General features: G+C 43.6%; 1 protein-coding gene and 1 long non-coding RNA gene across 2 annotated transcripts in view; one reads left to right on the top strand and one right to left on the bottom strand.

The window, feature by feature from the left end:
- The first annotated feature begins 1,019 nt into the window (after positions 1-1,019).
- LOC309379672 lies at positions 1,020-3,579 on the top strand. The gene is made up of 2 exons (XR_014172583.1): positions 1,020-1,142; positions 1,192-3,579. It is a non-coding gene; the product is annotated as an uncharacterized lncRNA (long non-coding RNA).
- The window catches only part of CPED1 (cadherin like and PC-esterase domain containing 1), a gene marked incomplete at its 5' end in the record, with an annotated part of 112,201 nt that continues 93,557 nt past the window's right edge, over positions 1,652-20,295 (bottom strand). Inside the window, 6 exons of the mRNA XM_081929058.1 lie at positions 1,652-4,708; positions 8,191-8,337; positions 10,118-10,205; positions 11,666-11,767; positions 14,650-14,870; positions 19,179-19,315. Of these exons, the coding sequence (XP_081785184.1) occupies positions 4,481-4,708; positions 8,191-8,337; positions 10,118-10,205; positions 11,666-11,767; positions 14,650-14,870; positions 19,179-19,315 (923 nt within the window). The 3' untranslated portion in view covers positions 1,652-4,480. The remainder of the gene's footprint in view (positions 4,709-8,190; positions 8,338-10,117; positions 10,206-11,665; positions 11,768-14,649; positions 14,871-19,178; positions 19,316-20,295) is intronic.

Below are 20,295 nucleotides of genomic sequence, written 5' to 3' on the forward strand. Positions count from 1 at the left end.
TGATAGCAGGATCACCACCCCATGCCATGGCAAAGCTGTGCACTGTGTTGTGGCCAAGATAATTATTTCCCTATCAGTCTGGAAGCACAGTTTATCCACCTAGGCTCCTAAACCTGTCTCCGTGTCACAACCAGGTCAGAAGTTGGACAAATGGATTGAGAGCAGATATTTCATCTGTGAATGCCTTAAGTTGTTTGGAAGATTAGACACAAGCCTGAGACTGACAAAGCCCTTTCTAATCAGCAATGATTTTTCGAGGAGTGGAAGGGATCACCTTTCCTTGAAAGCTTGCAGGACCCTATTCCCATCTAAAGTGGCACAGATTGTACCAAGCAAAAAGTATGCAAAATTCATATCAGCTACCATTAACCAAGCAGAAGGTGCATATCCACAGAGGCAAAGCTCATGTCTTAAATTTCTGTTTCCACTGACTATGGAAAAAAGTGTTCCTGAACTCATTGAAATAACTGCGAGCTGTTTTGGTGAAACGACTGCTTCACCCACGTGCAAATTGACTCTTTGGTCACACCAAATTGTGCTAATTCACTGTGGAATAATTTGGAAAAGCTGTTTACCCAAGAAGAAGTGTTAGAAGTTAGTTAGGGTTGCCATATTTCAAAAAGTGAAAATCCAGACACAAACCCCCCCCAAATCTAAAATAATAATGAAGTTTTAAAGGTATTTTGAAGGAAATTCATCAAAATCTACACTTCCGACAAGGGTATGGATTTTCTCAGACATTTCAGCAATTTCTACCCGGACCCTTGTTTCTGATGGCCGAATGCCATATATGTCTGGGAAATTTTGGAAATTTGCAGTGAGTAGCGTGGGGGGGGGAGGGGGGGCCAGCCGCACCGGGCACAACATCTGGGGGTTAGGGGGTGCAAATCCACGGGTTAGGGGGTGCAAATCCATGGGTTAGGGGGCGCAAATCCATGGGTTAGGGGGCGCAAATCCATGGGTTAGGGGGCACAAATTACTTGCCTTGCCCCGGGTGCTGACAACCCACGCTACGCCACTGGAAATATGGCAACCCTGTGTTAGTTGAACCGTTTCAGGGAACTAGTGACTAAAGGCACAACTTCATAACTTCATTGTGACCTACTGCCAATGAAATATTTCTGCATCATTTGAGTTCATTGGTTATGCTGGCTGGGATTGAGGGAAGCTGTAGACCAAAATATGAGGAAGGTTATGCTAGAGAAAATTTTGAAATTTAAAAACTGAGTACCGCAATGTATTCTATAATTGGTTGTGATGAAGACAGCACACAATAAAGGGATACTTTCTCCTGATCTCTTCACATACCAGGATGTGCATCAAACAAACATTATCTCATGGAAATCTTGTACCACATAATACACTGATCAGACTCCTTTTCTACACATTTACTTTTATCACTGATGAGCAACTACTTATGAAAATATCTGGTCCACACTAATTATTACATTAAATGCCAGTGGGCTTTCATGCTATAGTGATAACTTCATATAAAAATATACGTATAAAAATATAGCCTGGGTCGCTTTCGAAACAGCAGCATCTGAGGAAAATTAAACACAATGTACTACAGCATAGGAAAACCATACAATGGTGATTATGCAGAAACTGCATTGCACATTTGCCAGCATGAACTATAACACGACCAAAATTCATCCTTAATAAAAAAGGAACCCGAGTCCCACTTTAATATTACTATGAATATAAACATCTTTGTATAAGCAACCCTCTCTAAGTTTTTGCTTCCATTGCAAGAAGACCCAGTCACAAGAAACCACATAATGTAGAAAAGAAAATATATATATATAAAGAACACAATCAGAATTAATATTCAGAAATCTAAAGATAAAAGGTAGTGATTTTTAAGACTGTACAATAAAACAGGCCTGCATTCCCCCCACAAACATACCTTTGGCCCTACTGCACCATCTTTCATGCTGGAGTCAATGTATGAATTATTTCTGCGACAAATATGTATTTATTTCTTTAAGCCTACAATGAGAGGGAAATGGTGAGCTTGCAAATTGAATGCAAATAAGGGCAGGGCTTATTATATGTGCAAATTCTGAGGTCATCCACTGGGAAATGTGGAAATTGTCCCTTCATTTTATAGGTGTGATGGTTGGTGGCACACACTTGGCCAGATGAGGGGAGGCTGCCACTTGGGGTTTTCCAGAACTCTATGAGAAATTGCACATGCAATCTATGGACCTTCTGACTCATAGCAGGGTTCCAAATATCAGTTCAACAAGCTCTGCCTGTAATTTTTGGGTGCTGGAAGCATCCGCCATGCTGCTTCTGACCTTTGGGAGAGACTTCCAACATAGCACAGGAAGTCACAATCATAAGCAAAACAGAGAGTTGATGTATTGTGATGGCCCAGACTGTGAGCCAGAAAGTCCTCTGTCCAAACTTGGTATCAGGCACTAACTCACTAGGTGGCTTTGGTAAAGCTTTGCTACAAGGTGTGACCGGAAAGTTCGGTGAATGGTCACAGAAATCGGACAGCGAGAAATATTTGAACATACATACCTCACAGGCCTTCAAAGTAGGCCCTCTCTGATACAATGCACCGTTGACAATGTTTGTAGAACTGTTGGAAACTTCTGGAGAAGTCCTCTTTTCGTACTGCTTTCAGATCCCTCGTCACAGCAGCTTGGAGGTGTGAAATGTTGGAAAATCTGAGCCCTTTCAGTGCAGATTTCAGTTTTGGAAAAAGAAATAAATCTGGTGGGGCCAGATCGGGAGAATATGGAGGGCGGGACAACTCAGTAACCTCAGTAACGATTTCACTCGGAATATGCAATTCTTCTGCCATCATTCGGACAGACAAGCACCAATCCCGCATCAATAACTCACAAACTCTGTTGACATTTGCCGCTGTTCTGCTTGTCAACGGTCTGACAGACGGAGGGTCATCTTCAATGGTTTGCCGGTTTCCACTTGGCAAATTGGCACTGGCCATTTGGTTTTTCGCCTACCTCGTAGCAAATCATCACAACTCCTTGGTTTTGGAGGTTAGGCATTGGTAGGGGTATTGTTATGTAGATGTGTTGGGGGGGGAGGAGCGCCATCACCTCCCCCAAATATGGAAGGGTAGTCCGGTAAAGGATTCCGGGGGGCGTTGTCTTTTCCGAAGCCTATGGAGGCCAGGGCCTAAAGCACGCCCCTGATTGGTGACCCTGGGGGAGTACCTAGTTGATGTGCATCAGCAGGGCTCCCCCTGCTGGTGTTAACCCTTTCCGGTGTTCAAGCAAACAGGCTGAAGCCGGATAATCTGATAGGACCAATGCCTAAGCCAATACCGGTCTTACCTGTAACCAATAAAGTTGTGGCCAATTTTAGCCCATTAAGCTTAAATAACTGTGTCCTGTGTCTTTATTCTTACTGGGGGGGGGAGGCGGGAACTTGCCATGCAACTTCATCTCTGTACACAATTGTGAGCATTTCGTGGGTTTCTGATGCCAATCGTATGCTAGAATATTTCTCACTGTCCCATTTCTGTGACCGTTCACCATTCTGGTCACACCTTGTATTAGCTATTGTGCAATCCAAAACGTGCCAAGTCTCTGCTCCCTTTTTTAAAAAAAATTGTTGTAAAGCTCCAATAAAACGAGTGGCTTCTCCATGGCTGCACACTTGCGGGTGTTTGGAGAAGTTCTCGTCTCACATCCAAGAATAGTTCATAAATTAAGGAGGACCAAGAGGTACGAAACAACATATTTAGGGCCAAACTAGACGTGATGTGATTGGAGCACCCAAGGTCATTTTCTTGTTCAAAAAACAGCTGTGGGACATGTGTGCGATTTTAATTAGTGCTGCAATAGGGAGGTTAAGTTAAATTGCAGCTCAGATCTAAAGCAACCTGCCTACAGGTTCATTTGGACAAGAAAATGATTTCACAATCTCCAGTCATGGCACTCCCATGTCGTGTCTGTGTTGGCCCTTAGGACTACAGGACCTGTTTGCCATCATTACCTAAGTGCAAATGCTAGAAATGGACATCTGGTTCTATAGATGAAGATGTGATGCCGGTTCTTAAGTGCATCTTCTTGTACTACTATTTTGCTATGCCATAAAACTCTTCAAAATGGAATGAGATTTGTTTCACCGGCAATATAGCATTCTAATCTGTACCTAAACTTGAGCAACATATATCACATCCTATATAACATTACATTTACTTAGCTTACAACTGTTTAAACATTTGGCAATATTTCAAGTAACGTCTACCCCTCCCTTTGCCCTCATTGCCATTTCTCGTGCTTCTCTGTCTCCCATTCTGAAACCACAGATACATGTGGACACATCTTGATTTTATAAGGCTTTGCGGAAAGTGCCACATGTCTTGAGTTATGCTGGTATGTTCAGCCACTCAGAGAAGTGTGTAAAAAAAAAAAAAAGCCAAATCTGGTATGGCCTGTGTATCGCCACATGGGAAAGAGAGGAGGCGGGAACCAGGCACTTCAGCCGAGCAAAGTTACATTCCAAGAACCTTCCTGTCATTTGCACAAATGCGGCTGAGGAGGATTTCTGAATACACCTGGTTTATTGGACCTCGCACATGATAAGGGGACTGAGAATTTGAGGCGTAGGCTTGCAGTTTCATCAGGTTGCTTTGGCTGTTGAAAAATTTGCCCAGAGCATAGGGCCTCGATAACATCATTGCCATGGGAGAGCTTCCTTCAGAAGCTTTAGATTTCACCACCTGAAAAAGAAAGAAAATGTGCTTGTGAAACTTTCATACGGGTGCTTCAGGGTAACAGAATGCAGCACCCATTTAAGCTATGGATGAATTGCGGAGGGATAGCTAGATTCTATTTCTGCTTTATTTTGGATTTAGCCTCATAGGCTGATTAACTTCTTTCTGGAGCCTGATTGGTCTTCTCCTGCAAGCCAATCAGTTGTTGCATTTTAGGATCCCACCTGCCTATTGTTCTAGGATCCAAGCTTAGTATATAACAGCATTTCATATCGGCTATAAATAATTCGTCCTAACAAACCCTGACTCCCCTCCAGGGAGCTCTCAGCCGCAGAGTCCCCACGCGCCGCCATCTACAAAACGGTTCGTGATAATTTTGAAGCATGGAACGTCATTGCCCGTGTTGTCAAGTAGCACTGCTTGAGCTTCAGGGCTCAGAGACCTGCTGCCGCTATCGCTTTTCACTTCTGAGCAACTTGAGCGTTTTGACGTGACTGCAGATTGACCTGCCTCTTCTAATTCTTCAACTGTTTCATTTTGAAATGCTCCATGACTGATAATCTCTGAGTGCACCGTCCTGCTTTTCACAGCAGGGATCATTCTGGTTGAAGTCAAACACCTGAAACCAAACCAGCCGACGCAGCTGCTTCTCCTCTTCCTTTCATTTCAGCGCATCAGCTCCAGACAAAACAATATGTTGATGTGCTTTGAAGTGCTATCCCATTGAGGCTCCTCTAAGAAGCAGAGTGGTTCCATGATATGTTAACTCTGAGGTTTGTATCCAATGGAGACGCTTGCCTCAGCAAAAAAGGGCTTCCACTAGCACAAATCAGGGTCCAATCTACATTTCCCAGACATAGCTGGTATTCGGCCCTCATAAACAGCATCCTGGCAGAAATCGCTGAAATGTCCGGTAAAACCCAAACGTATGGCAGCCCATGTTGGAAGTGTAGATTTTGGCGAATTTCAACAGCTTTTCCTGAAGCTCAAACTTTTGTGTCCAGATTTTCAAAGCAGCCCCCTGCTTTCTCCCATACTGTTCCAGAGGGCCCCCAAACTCTCAGGAGCAGCTTTTGGGGATGACAACATGGGGCTTAGGAGGATAGAGGTGATCAGCTGGCAGTGGGTATTCTAACTTGCGCAGATGGAAAGGCATTCCTCAAAAATATCGGGGGATCAGCCTTAAATGTTGAAGGTACTTTCCATGTCTTTTAGATGGGCTAAATGGCAGTTTTTTAAGGGACGCGGGTGGTGCTGTGGGTTAAACCACTGAGCCTAGGACTTGCCAATCAGAAGGTTGGCGGTTCGAATCCCCGCGATGGGGTGAGCTCCCGTTGCTCGGTCCCTGCTCCTGCCAACCTAGCAGTTCGAAAGCACCTCATAGTGCAAGTAGATAAATAGGTACCACTCCAGCGGGAAGGTAAACAGCGTTTCCGTGCTCTGCTCTGGTTCGCCAGAAGCGGCCTAGTCATGCTGGCCACATGACCCAGAAGCTGTATGCTGGCTCCCTCCGCCAATAAAGCGAGATGAGCGCCGCAACCCCAGAGTCGGCCAGGACTGGACCTAATGGTCAGGGGTCCCTTTACCTTTACCTAAATGGCAGTTTAAGAGATGGCTAACTTTTGTCTTCTTGAGGGAATGTTCTATTCTCCAGACATGGTTTGAGGGCCAGGAGCACAGTTTGCCACAATAAACCAACCTCCACCCCCACAAGGTTAGGTTCCATGACCAATTTGGTGCCATCTAGCATAATTAAGGTCTTAATTATGGAGCATGTTATACTGCGTACAAGTATGAACCAAATCCAATATGGAGATATCACCCTGAAGTGTGTCATATCTGCCCTTGAAAGCATTATTCTTTTCTTCCCTGTTGGAATGACATTTTACCCGGCTTAATATTTAGCAGGACCATAAAATACCAGATAAAATTACAAGGGGGGACTGCCCACCGGCTATTTCTGATTGCAAGCAAAGTGCTGTAATGTACGCAGAGAGATTGCTTAATGCACTTTAAATGGTATCTTTGGGGAAATCTCAAATCTCTTTGCGATTAGCACCTGCCAAGGGAAAGAAGTGTGTAAATGCATGCAGATAGAGAGGTCTGCTGTAGGGATCTGCGGATCGAGATACAGATCAACTCGGTGCTGACAGAATCTCTCAATGCGCCTTCTCAGTTCAATGAGCACAAGCACAAACTCTCCATCCCTGGTCCCTCATTCTGCATTTCTATGCGTGATTACTCATGTGAAAGTCAATGGGGCTTACTAGTAAGTGCATTCAGGGGTGCAGCATAACGTCTGAAGCCCTAGTGTGGGTTGTCTCGGTGTGTTTGCATTGCAAATCCTTGCACCAAAGCTTGACAAAATGTTGTTGTTGTTTAGTCATTTAGTCGTGTCCGACTCTTCATGACCCCAGGGACCAGAGCATGCCAGGCACTTCTGTCTTCCACTGCCTCCCGCAGTTTAGTCAAACTCATACTGGTAGCTTCGAGAACACTATCCAACCATCTCGTCCTCTGCCGTCCCCTTCTCCTTGTGCCCTCCATCTTTCCCGACATCAGGGTCTTTTCCAGGGAGTCTTCTCTTCTCATGAGGTGGCCAAAGTATTGGAGCCTCAGCTTCATGATCTGTCCTTCCAGTGAGCACTTAGGGCTGATTTCCTTAAGAATGGATAGGTTTGATCTTCTTGCAGTCCATGGGACTCTCAAGAGTCTCCTCCAGCACCATAATTGAAAAGCATCAATTCTTTGGCGATCAACCTTCTTTATGGTCCAGCTCTCACTTCCATACATCACTACTGGGAAAACCATAGCTTTAACTATACGGACCTTTGTTGGCAAGGTGATGTCTCTGCTTTTTAAGATGCTGTCTGGGCAAACCTCTCACTTGACAAAATATAGCCCTCTAATTGGCTCAAGGCCCCTCAGCACCACCATCCCAGCAGGGAGCAGGAGGGAGCCATGTGGCTCTTGGATGGGTGCTGAAAAACATCTGCCCCAGTTGGAGTGCACGGTGGGGAAAAGCCAATGTCCATGCTCCCAGCTTGCTAGTGGGATCCACAAAAGCAGCTTAGGGTTAGTTCGGACAGCAGTTGGGACATCCGAAGGCCATGGCAAACTGGAGATGCTCTATTCACAATACAGTGGTACCTCGGGTTACAGACGCTTCAGGTTACATACACTTCAGGTTACAGACTCCGCTAACCCAGAAATATTACCTCGGGTTACGAACTTTGCTTCAGGATGAGAACAGAAATCGTGCTCCAGCGGCGCGGCGGCAGCAGGAGGCCCCATTAGCTAAAGTGGTGCTTCAGGTGAAGAACAGTTTCAGGTTAAGAATGGACCTCCAGAACGAATTAAGTACTTAACCCGAGGTACCACTGTAATGTTGTGGCCTTGTTTAGCCCCTCCCCCAATTATTGCTCCCCAATTTTGCTTTGGCATGGGCGCCTTTGGCTTGCGTCAAGGATTAAATGACAAGTGATTACCTCGTGAAAATGGCACCCGCACTTCCCTTGCAAAAACTCCTTGTACCGTCCCATGGTAATAATAAAAGTATCAACCACTTCGTAGCCATATTGCTTTGCAGTGTTCAAAATAGCTTGGTTTTCCTTCCACAGATCTCGCACTTCGGCCTGCAATTGAAATCAAGTCATCTCACATTATCTCATTTATCCAGCTTTTGTTTAAATCAAGACATGTTATCATCGGGACAGTAAGCATATGGATATTATATACACGTGTTGGGCCGGAGAAAAGATAATCTTTTATCTTGAGTTATTTGATCAGTGTTTCCCCCAGCAAATAGTTAAGCTCAAACATGTATTTCTTCAAAAGAGAGGGAAGAACAGAGGAGGAAATATTTGTGTCCCTTAGATGTCACACCTTTTTAAATAACTGAACCCCAAACTTACAAATGAGAAGGTGCAAAAAGTGCTGTGCTCCAGTGTGGTAGTTTGGGACTATAAACAGAATTCTACCACACCACATTGCATGCATTTACATTTTTTCCCAATTTTTTTTCCAAATTTTAAAATTTTATTATTTTATTATGTTATTTATTTGGTTGATTTTTATTTTTATTATTTTTATATTTTATTTATTTGATTGATTGATTGACTCATACGGTGATCACAGGGTGGTTTACAACATAAAAACACAAAAATACATACCATAGTAACAAACAAAAGCCATGCCCACCCCCGACAGTTTAAAAGGCCACAGTCTGTTTAATCGGCCAAAGGCCTGGGAGAATAGATTTAATACATTTGGTATGTAAAGCTGTTCTACAGTAACAAATGCATAGATGGTACATAGCCTGAAAGCCATAGATGATAATAATTGTATGGTACTGTATAAACATGTTTTTATTTGGGTGGTTGACAGAATGGATGAAGGGGCTTAAATTGTGGATACGAACTATCCCTAGAACCTGTTTTCAATGCCAAGACTCAACTCTGAAACACTTGATGTAAGAAAATATGAAGGGCCTCTAGGCAGGTGCAAAGTACATTTCTTTAATCACTGAATATTCATAGAGAGGTTGCTCATCAGGATTTAAGGGAAAGGGCTTCCAAACCAGGCCAAACATGAACTCCTTCTGGCCAAGAGTTTGGATTTAAAGCCAATTTAGGGAGCCTCGTTAAAATTAAGGTACAGTGCTGCTACTGTCTGTTTGTCAATTTATAGTTTGTTTATTTGATTGTATGTTTGTCTGTTGGTTTGGTTTGTTTGCTTTCCTGGCAGAAATTTATCTGTTTTAAAACAATAAAGGTATAAGATATACAGTTAAAAATGAAATAAAATAAAATAAAATAAAGGTACAGTGGTACCTTGGTTGTTGAACTTAATCCCTTCTGGGAGTCCTTTCGACCCCCGAAACCATTCAAAAACCAAGGCGCGGCTTCTGATTGGCTGCAGGAGCTTCCTGCACTCAAGCGGAAGCTGCGGAAGCTGCGGAAGCTGCGGAAGCCACGTCAGATGTTCGGCTTCCGAAAAGCGTTCACAAACCAGAACACTCACTTCCAGGTTTGCAGCATTCGGGAGCTGATTTGTTTGAGAGCCAAGCCGTCCGACAACCAAGGTACCGCTGTATTAGTAATACCAAAGCATGCAGCACCATCTAGTTCAGTAAGTAGAGCAGGAGACTCAGGGTTCAAGCCCCACATTGGGCCAAAAGATTCCTGCATTGCAGGGGGTTGGACTAGATGACCCTTGTGGTCCCTTCGAACTCTACAGTTCTACAATTCTACGTGTTTAGGATGGGGCACATCACATAACCTGGCAAAATATAATGTTGTATGGACATAGCAGCTGTGCTCGACAGGAAAGTGCCCCACCATACTTCTGAGGAGCAACGGGTCAAACAAAATAAAATTGCAAAACCATCCTAACAGAGAAATTTTTTTAACTTACTGGTGACAAGAAATGCACTCCATCCACTGGCAGGTGAAAGCCCATTCCCAGGGATTTTATCACTACCAGGATATTTGACAGATTCGCCCTGTGTATCAAATAAAATAAAACACACACATTTTATTTACAGATATATAAAACTGACGTACCATAAACACCTCTTACTTTTGTCTCCATTTCGTATAATGTCCCATACAATGCAGAATCAGATAAAATGATGTCTGTTTGCTTTTTTCTGGGAGCAGCCAGTTTGATGCTGAGGATATGAGCTATCAAAAGTGTAGCACAGGCTTCGCGAGCCCTTGGCTATCACCACGCTACATTCCGGATCATGTTTTGTCAGTGAATTGTAGTTCATTTTGGTGAGTAGGTTGTTTTTTTATTGGAATCTGTCTGGTATTTGTGTGACACCTTCCCAGCAACCAAAGTAAGCTCATAATGGCTTACAACAGTAGCAAAGCACTGGGAAATGAAAACATGACCTAACACGAAAAACTGATGAGTTATACAGAGTTGGCAAAGTTGACACATAAACTACGTGAGAAGGACAATCGTAACTTCAAGGAAGATTGGCAACTTTTTACAAGCTATTTAAAAAAACCACAAAATGACATGGACTCCTCGGCAGGTTTTGAATAAACATCCACAAATTTATTAATAGACTATATGACAGATAAGGTAATGATATGTACAAACTTTAACATACAGAGAATAATCTGTGCAAACAAATCAGAGAGGTGAGCTGAGGGAAGTCTTTGGTAAGGGAGAGAGGGAGGGATGGGGAGGGGGGGATAAAAAGGTGGAAAATAATGTAATTGATTATTTGGATTGATAATTTGTTCTGTTGAAATTGTCTAATAAAAATATTTTTTAAAAAAAAAACACATGCCCTAATACAAAAGAAATGCATGTCATTCCATAATTCACAGGCTAAAAATGAAGGTTGCAAGAGGACAGAGAAGGAGGCAGTGGCATAGCTTGGGTTGCCAGTGCCGGGGCCACATGAAGGGGGTACGATTGCACATTCCACTGTCTAACAGCATCCCCATCACCCAGCAGATCGCAGCCCTAGAGCTAATAAAAGAAGAGTTGTTCTGTTGTCTGGAGAGGGAAGGTTGGCATATATCCTGATTTTCCCAGAAATACTGCAGCCTGCAGCAACGTCCAACAACTTTGGGCAAAAAAGGAGCTTTTCTCACCAGATTTTCACTGTTTGAAATTTGGCAACCCTAGAAGAGGTCACTTCCCGGTTCACATGTAGAAACCCATTTTCAACTGAAGCACACAGTTGTATTGAGGCAGCACGGGGTGTTGAAATTTTGCACCCCTAACAATTTTGCGCCCAGGGCAACCGCTCCTATGGCCTCCCCCCACTGCATAGAGCACTAGAAAAGGTATTGAAATCCTTTGGAAGAATGGGCTCTGTGAAGATGACTGCCTGAAAACCTCCTTCCTAGGCATGGAGAAGTCGTCATGCGAATTGAAGTGGAAGTTATTTTACAGTTTGGTGTAAGAACAGCAACGAAAGACTGTAGCGTGGACACTTACCGCTTCAGCACTTTTTGAATAATATGTAAGTGGTTGAAATTGAGCCATTGGACACCACCGACAACTAATATAGTCTGGTCTGTGTTCTCTAGCGGCTGTGATCTGAAATAAAGAAGAAAGCCAAAACTGCAAAATATACCCTGCCGCAGAATCAGAACAGATGGCAAGCATTCACTTCAGCCAACCCTACAGGCCATTCCTGGCCACAAACGGCTGATGTCATTTAAAGTTACATAAGCTTCAAGAAATTAGAGACATATTAAGTAGTTATACTTTTTCTTATTTTCATTTTGCACAAATCTAGATATATATTTGGCAAAGGCAACACACACACACACACACACACACACACACACACAGGGAAGAGAATTTCAGCATTGTGCCAAGATATCAGCATTGCACTGGAATTCGAAGGAGGTTACAGGGTGACCTCTTCACAATACCCATGGAATACTACTGAAGGGGGGCAAGAAGAAGAAATCTGTGTCAGATGATACATCACTAAGAGGCAGAGTGTGATGTATGGCTCAGGACCGCAATACCTCAAGGACCGCCTGTTTGCATATGAACCTACCCAGACCCTGAGATCATCTTCTGAGGCCCTCCTTCATGTGCCGCCTCCTCAAGAGGTCCGGAGGGTGGCAACATGAGAACGGGCCTTCTCTGCAGTGGCTCCCCATCTGTGGAATGCTCTCCTTGGGGAAGTTTGCATGACACCTTCATTAAACACCTTTAGGCGCCAGGCAAAAATGTTCCTTTTTAACCAGGCCTTTGGCTGATTTGATTTAGAACGGAACGGAACGGAACGGAACGGAATGGAATGGAATGGAATGGAATAGAATAGAATTTATTATTTATACCCCGCCCATCTGAATGGCTTTCCCCAGCCACACTGGGCGGCTTCCAACAAAGTATTAAAATACAGTGGTCTGTTAAACATTAAAAGCTTCCCTAAACAGGGCTGCCTTCAGATGTCTTCTAAAAGTCTGGTAGTTGTTTTTCTCTTTGACATCTGGCGGGTGGGTGTTCCACAGGGTGGGTGCCATTACCGAAAAGGCCCTCTGTCTGGTTCCCTGTAACCTCACTTCTCACAGTGAGGGAACCGCCAAAAAGGCCCTCAGCACTGGACCTCAGCGTCCGGGCAGAATGATGGGGGTGGAGACACTCCTTCAGGTATACTGGACCGAGGCCGTTTAGGGCTTTAAAGGTCAGCACCAACACTTTGAATTGTGCTCGGAAACGTACTGGGAGCCAGTGTAGGTCTGTGCACTGTACATTCTATGTCCTTCTAAAATGGGGCTCTTTTCTGGGGGAGGGGGGAGGGTGTTATTGGGTTGTTGTTTTTATTCTGATTATATATGTTGTGCTCTTTTCTGTGAACCGCCCTGAGACCCCTGGGTATAGGGCTGAATATAAATTCAATAACTAAAAATAATAATGTAGACCTAGAGGCAGTTACTGAAGTTCTGCATTATAGTAATAAGGGCTGTCGACTTGCCCCCCCCCATTGAGGGGCCCCAGCATCATGTGATGTGTCCTGCCAACGCTCTTTTGTTGGCAGTGGGGGATGGGGTGCATGGAGGGTGATCTTCCGAACATCCCGCGGATATACGCCAATGCTTGCCCATGCTTGCCTGGCGGCAGGGGTGGCAGCCCCCTCAAAATTGGGGGGGAGTCTCAGCTACCTGTCCACAAATATTGAGGGGACCAAAGCCCATTCTGCCCCCTATAGTTGGCACCCTAAGTAGTAATTCCTTCTCATCAATACAAGAATTGCATAAAACATCTCCAAGAGACTCAGAACCTCTCACAAATTTCTTCCCTCTTGTGAAAAAAATAATGAATAAATTCCTATGCCCCACAAATAACCCAGAGATGCATTTTAAATAAAAGCACACATTCTACTCATGTAAAAACACGCTGATTCCTGGACCGTCCGTGGGCCAGATTTATAATAATAATAATAATAATAATAATTTATTATTTATACCCCGCCCATCTGGCTGAGTTTCCCCAGCCACTCTGGGCGGCTCCCAATCAGTGTTAAAAACAGTACAGCATTACATATTAAAAACTTCCCTGAACAGGGCTGCCTTAAGATGTTTTCTGAATGTCAGGTAATTCTTCATCTCTTTGACATCTGATGGGAGGACGTTCCACAGGGCGGGCGCCACTACCGAGAAGGCCCTCTGCCTGGTTCCCTGTAGCCTCACTTCTCGCAATGACGGAACCGCCAGAAGGCCCTCGGCGCTGGATCTCAGTATCCGGGCTGAACGATGGGGGTGGAGACGCTCCTTCAGGTATACAGGACCGAGGCCGTTTAGGGCTTTAAAGGTCAGCACCAACACTTTGAATCGTGCTCGGAAACGTACTGGGAGCCAGTGCAGATCTCTCAGAACCGGTGTTATGTGGTCCCGGCGGCCACTCCCAGTCACCAGTCTAGCTGCCGCATTCTGGATTAATTGCAGTTTCCGGGTCACCTTCAAAGGTAGCCCCACGTAGAGCGCGTTGCAGTAGTCCAAGCGTATGATAACTAGAGCATGCACCACTCTGGCGAGACAGTCCGCGGGGAGGTAGGGTCTTAGCCTGCGTACCAGGTGGAGCTGGTAGACAGCTGCCCTGGACACAGAGTTAACCTGTGCCTCCATGGACAGCTGTGAGTCCAAAATGACTCCCAGGCTGCGCACCTGGTCCTTCAGGGGCACAGTTACCCCATTGAGGACCAGGGAATCCTCCACACCTGCCCACCTCCTGTCCCCCCAAAACAGTACTTCTGTCTTGTCAGGATTCAACCTCAATCTGTTAGCCGCCATCCAACCTCCAACCGCCTCCAGAAGGTGATTGGGCTGGATCCAGCCCCCGGGCCTTAGATTGCCTACCCATGGGCTAGAAAATGCTGGCATAGAGACATTGGATGCAAGGAAATCAAGTAAATCGCTGTCAAAAATGGAATGATACCTTGGGAAACAAACGCTCCATCATACCTGAGTAGCAGCTGCTCAAGAGCCTCTTCAAAGGTTGGTCTTTGCTTTACATCAATCCAAAACTGGGGGTAATAGGAGTAGCTGATAAAAGTGTCGCCGTTGTTCACGTTATGATAGAACTTCATGTCATGAGCCTTTTGCCATTCTTGGAGAGTCTCGTTCACTCTCTCTATTAAGTAATACATCACCCCTCTGTTGGTGGAATCGCCAATGAAAAGAACCTTTAAGGGCAAAAAAGCATATTGCAGCATTTCATGTTCTCAAGTTTGCAGGCATCTGCGGAACGAAAGCAGCTTAAATCGAAGCGCTTTTGCTCAGCTGAGAGGCTATTTATTTGTTTACTTATAGTCAATGAATTTCTACACCACCGGTTGTCATAAATAACCCCTGGGCTGTATGCACATAGAAAATCATTAAAGTGACAAAACGCAATCACACCTTAAAACTAATACCAAGATCCGTAGGAAGCCAACAACGGAAAGCAGTACCCCGTTACAAGTGGGCACCATGGATCAGCCACTTTCAAATACCTGAGGGAAAATATGCCACATATAAATGATATCAACCTAGCTGCTGCAGGTATTTGTAGGTATTTGTGTTCTACTTCTAATTCTGGCAAGGCTAACAGGTCACTAGAAGCATCCATGTTATGTAGAAAGACAGGAAACTGACTTATACCAAGGTGTAATCTACACACATATAAAAACCATTCTGATATTTTTTTAAAAGCATTTTTTAAAAAATACATTTAATTTTCCATAAAGCTCGCCATCACCATCTAGTGTTGCGTTGTATATTGCACATAAAGGTAAAGGTAAGGGACCCGTGACCATTAGGTCCAGTCGTGACCGACTCTGGGGTTGCGGCGCTCATCTCGCTTTATTGGCCAAGGGAGCCGCCGTACAGCTTCCAGGTCATGTGGCCAGCATGACTAAGCCGCTTCTGGTGAACCGGAGCAGCACATGGAAACTCCATTAACCTTCCCGCCAGAGCGGTACCTGTTTATCTACTTGCACTTGACGTGCTTTCGAACTGCTAGGTTGGCAGGAGCTGGGACCGAGCAACGGGAGCTCACTCCGTCGCGGGGATTCAAACCGCTGACCTTCTGATCGACAAGTCCTAGGCTCTGTGGTTTAACCCACAGTGCCATAAAGCACACTTAAAACGTTTTATTTGCAGCTGTATAGCTGAGTCCCAAGTCTACATAGTCTGGGATTGGCCTGCCAAGCTTTCAGGCTGGAGTTTTCCCCAGTCCTACCCAGAGATTGAACTTCTGATTTTCTGCAAGCAGAGCAGATACTCTGTTGTTGAGTTATTCCCCTCGCCCAACAGAGCTAGGGCTCTTCATGTGTTTTGTGATCTGTAACTGTGCTTTGCCCTTAACACAAAGCAAGTGGGAAAGAATGGCAATTAATTACCATTCAATTTCAACTAAAGAATGTGCGATAATTATGGTCTTGGTCAAGATATTGCCCAGCATTATAGCACTGGACAGCTCTGTTGGAAAATGACCACAAGCTAAAATTTAAACTATTTGACAATTGTCTAGTGTAGAAGGGAGTCTGTGCTTTTTGCTGCAAGGGCCGAGCATGGAAATATCTCATTATGTCTATAAAACAGGATTAAATCATGGAATTAATTAGACAGGTATCATAAATCAGGCACAGTTAAGAGACTTACAGCAGAATCTAACCACATCTACTCAGAAGTGGGTCCTACTGAGTTCAAGCTTTCTCCCAGGTAAGTGTGTTTTAGATTGCACCTTTAAGTCCAAAATGCTCATTTAGGTAAAAGTATACAAGTTCCTGTTTAAACAGGTGTATTGTAAGACCGTTAGTAAATATTGTCTTTTTAATATTTCGTGTTCTTAATAATACATTGCTGAGGGCGTTTTATTACAGCAGTAAAATGTGAATTGCTTTCTTACCATAATAAATAATATGTATGCTTCATCACCTTTCACTTAGAATGTAATTGTGCAATTAGGTATACCTAGTTATCTGAACAACTACTTATTATTCATGACCTGTTCCTCACTTCAACTTTTTCTGAAAAGTTGACGTGTACAATAATTAAAGTTTTATGCTTCAGCACATCACTGAACTATTACAGTAAAAGTTAATTAACCATAAACTTATATGAGGTTTTGTGACACAGATGTAAAACTAATTAAACCATTTTTATTTGGTTTTCACATTCCGCCCCCCCCCAACACTGTTAAGCTCATGTCATTTCCCAAATGGATACAATTTAACAAATGTAATATAGCCTTCACATAGTTTGTGTTAATAAGGACTTCAAAGACAGATTGCTGCATATAATATGAAAGGAAGTGAGTAAAGAACTTCTCAACCCGGAATTCCTTTCAGTCTCCACATATGACTGATTAACTTTGCTAACACACCATTAATCTATATAGACCCTCTTTTAAAAAAAATGCTTTGGGGAATTTATATATTCCCCCTTTTCATGTCTCAGCCAATCCGTGGCTTTCATTTCACCACAGGTGATCTTGAGTTAGTACTGACAGAAATAATTCAAGCACAAGGTCACATGCACGTAAATGGGGGTGTGTGTGTCAGATGAAGGCAATAGCACCTATTAGAGATACAGTAGACTGAAACTCCACTCCTGGGTGGAATCTACACACATATTAAAAAACCGCTGTGAAAATGCTTTTTAAAAAAGTTTTGAAAAATACGTTGAATTTGGCATAGCTCACTCTCACCATCTAGTTTCACATTTGTATATCGCGCTTTACAACGCATTTAAAATGTTTTATTTGCAGCTGTGTAGCTGAGTCCCTGGACACATTTAATGGCTCCCATTGGACCAAGCATTCATTGGACAGCAAAAATTTGTGTGTTATGTTCCAGCTTTCACGTGACGTAAAAGCCACTTCTAGAAATCTAGCGGAATAACATGCAAGTTTAGTGCTAATTTCCGTGTTATATTTGCCTCCAGAAAAAAAATATGTTTGCAATCCTGGAATCCACTTGCAAGCCTGGAAGTTTGTGTAGGGCTGCGCACTAATAGGGTGCTTTGTAAGTGGGATTCCTCTAGGAATATTTTTTTTCTCTCCTCAGCAAGTGATCCTGCAGGGTCCCAGGAGAGGCTCCACAACCAGCTTTCCTTAAGAAAAGCTCCTTTTCCTACAGCAGGGTTTAAGTGTGCTTAATTGTAATAAGTGTTCCTTAATTTGGATAACATATAGCAAAATCTGTACTTTTTTTTTTTTACTTACTTGTAAAACTTGTGCCACCGGCTATTGTACCTGAGCCACAGATCTCTGTCAAATGTTAGACAGTCAAGCCATGCCTATTAAGAATTGCATTTCCAAGCAACCATCTTAGAATGTTCACTACAAGAAAAGTCAGTCTAGTGAGGTCCGCCTGAGACCTGCACAAGAATGTGAAAGAAGATTTGTTAAGATTATTAGGCAGAAGCAATGCCATGCATTAGATACTCAGCAAAGAAACAGAGTGCATGCAAAGTGTGTCTATTCTCCAACCATAATACAGTGGTACCTTGGTTCTCAAACACCTTGGTACTCAAACAACCTGGAACCCAAACACTGCAAACCCGGAAGTAAGTGTTTATGAACTTTTTTCAGAAGCCGAACGTGCTCCATTTTGAGTGTTACACTACCAATTTGAGTGCCACACTTCCGTTTTGAGTGTTACGCTGAGGTCTGTCTGTTTTTGCTATTTCTTTTGTGTTCTTGTTTTTTGCAGCTCTTTTTGTGTGTGACTGTGTGGAACCCAGTTCAGCTATTGATTGCTTGATTGTGTGACTGCAGTACATTGTTTATTGCTTCCATTTTATAGATCAATGGTTTTGTTAGATAGTAAAATTCATGTTGAATTGCTGTTTTAGGGGTTACTTTTAAAAGTCTGGAATAGATTAATCCATTTTGCCTTACTTTCTATGGGAAAGCATGCCTTGGTTTTGGAATGCCTTGGTTTTGGAAAGGACTTCCAGAACAGATTAAGTTTGAGAACCAAGGTATCACTGTACATTGTGTTTTAGTCTTTGTCTGAAACATGTCACATCTTAATGTGTGACTTGGACCTACAGTGGTACCTAGGGTTAAGAACTTAATTCGTTCTGGAGGTCCGTTCTCAACCTGAAACTGTTCTTAACCGGAGGTACCACTTTAGCTAATGGGGACCTCCCACTGCTGCCGCACGATTTCTGTTCTCATTCTGAAGCAAATTTATTAACCCAAGGTACTATTTCTTGGTTAGCAGAGTCTGTAACCTGAAGCGTCTGTAACCCGAAGCGTCTGTAACCTGAGGCACCACTGTATTTCTTTCAATGCTTGAATACTGTCAAGTCAAGGCCAATTAGAAATCGAAGCACAACAGTCACAGGGAGATAATTCTGAAGTAAATCAAGGCTACTTTAATATATTAATAATAGCGTATATTCATATGCAAACATATGCCGAAGAATGTCAGGACAATGTATTCGGTGCTGAGATAAACTGAATCCCTTTTCAGCTTTCCTGTTCCAAATTTACAACCTACCTTTTTGTTTTTTACACATTGTTGGAGCTCTGGTTTGTTCACAATGGGATATTGACAATCGTGTGGCTGCCATGTTATCTGCCTCCAATCACAGGTTCTGTTGTCGGAGCAACTCAGACAGGGCACAATCCATTGTCCTAAAAACAGAACATAACCACACTTTGGTTTTCATCTGGGCTTTTGTTAAACATGCTTTTATTTGCTGTTACTAAGAGGAGACGTCTGTGACTAGGACCAGATTTCTTTCCACCGCCTGGTCACTGACTGTCAGACAAGACCTCAATGTGACAACCTTTAAGCTTGGCAGAATAATGCAAGAATCTTATTTCTGTATCTGCCTTTCCTCCCAGGAGCTCAAGGCTGTGTAGATTACCCACCCCATTTTCTCCTCACAACAGCCCTGTGGGTTAGGTTAGGTTAGGTTCAAAGATGGTGACTGCCCCAGGCGTCACCCAGTGGGAATTTGAACCTACTTTATACCAGGTCAGATCATTTGTCCATCTGGACCAAGGTTTCCCATCTTCCCTGACCACTGGTCCTGCTAGCTAGGGGTGATGGGAGTTGTAGTCCAAGAACAGCTGGAGACCCAAGTTTGGGAAACAGGCCTTGGTTTTTCATATCACCTGCTGCCTTATCCTTTCAACTAGAGATACCGAAGACTGAACCTGAGAATTTGCCCATGAAAGGCTTGAGCTCAACCACGGATTTTCAATCCCTTCTCTAAACATTTCAAAGTTGTAATTTTTATAATTAATTTATACAACACTAGAGAGGTGTTGAATAAAGTTCCTGCTGTCAACACTTGCCTCTCCTGGTTCCTTAGGAGATTAGGGCTTTGCAGTGTAGTAGCCAAAGAAAAGCCTTCCTCATTCTGTATAAAGCTTTGCCCATCTTAAGCTGCCACCATGAAAGGGAAGTTTTCTCTCCTTTAATACTATTTAAAAAGTCTTTTTCACCAGCTCATTTCCATCAGTATCCTATGGATGTCGACTCAGGAGCTAAAACCCATTGTGGTCAAGGGAGCTTATTTCTTGATAATAATGGGCAGTGGCGTAGCGTGGGGGGTGCAGGGGGGGCCGGCCGCACCGGGCGCAACATCTGGGGGTTAGGGTTAGGG

Source organism: Podarcis melisellensis, assembly GCF_964234715.1.
Source record: "Podarcis melisellensis genome assembly, chromosome: 10".
Taxonomy (NCBI): Eukaryota; Metazoa; Chordata; class Lepidosauria; order Squamata; family Lacertidae; genus Podarcis; species Podarcis melisellensis.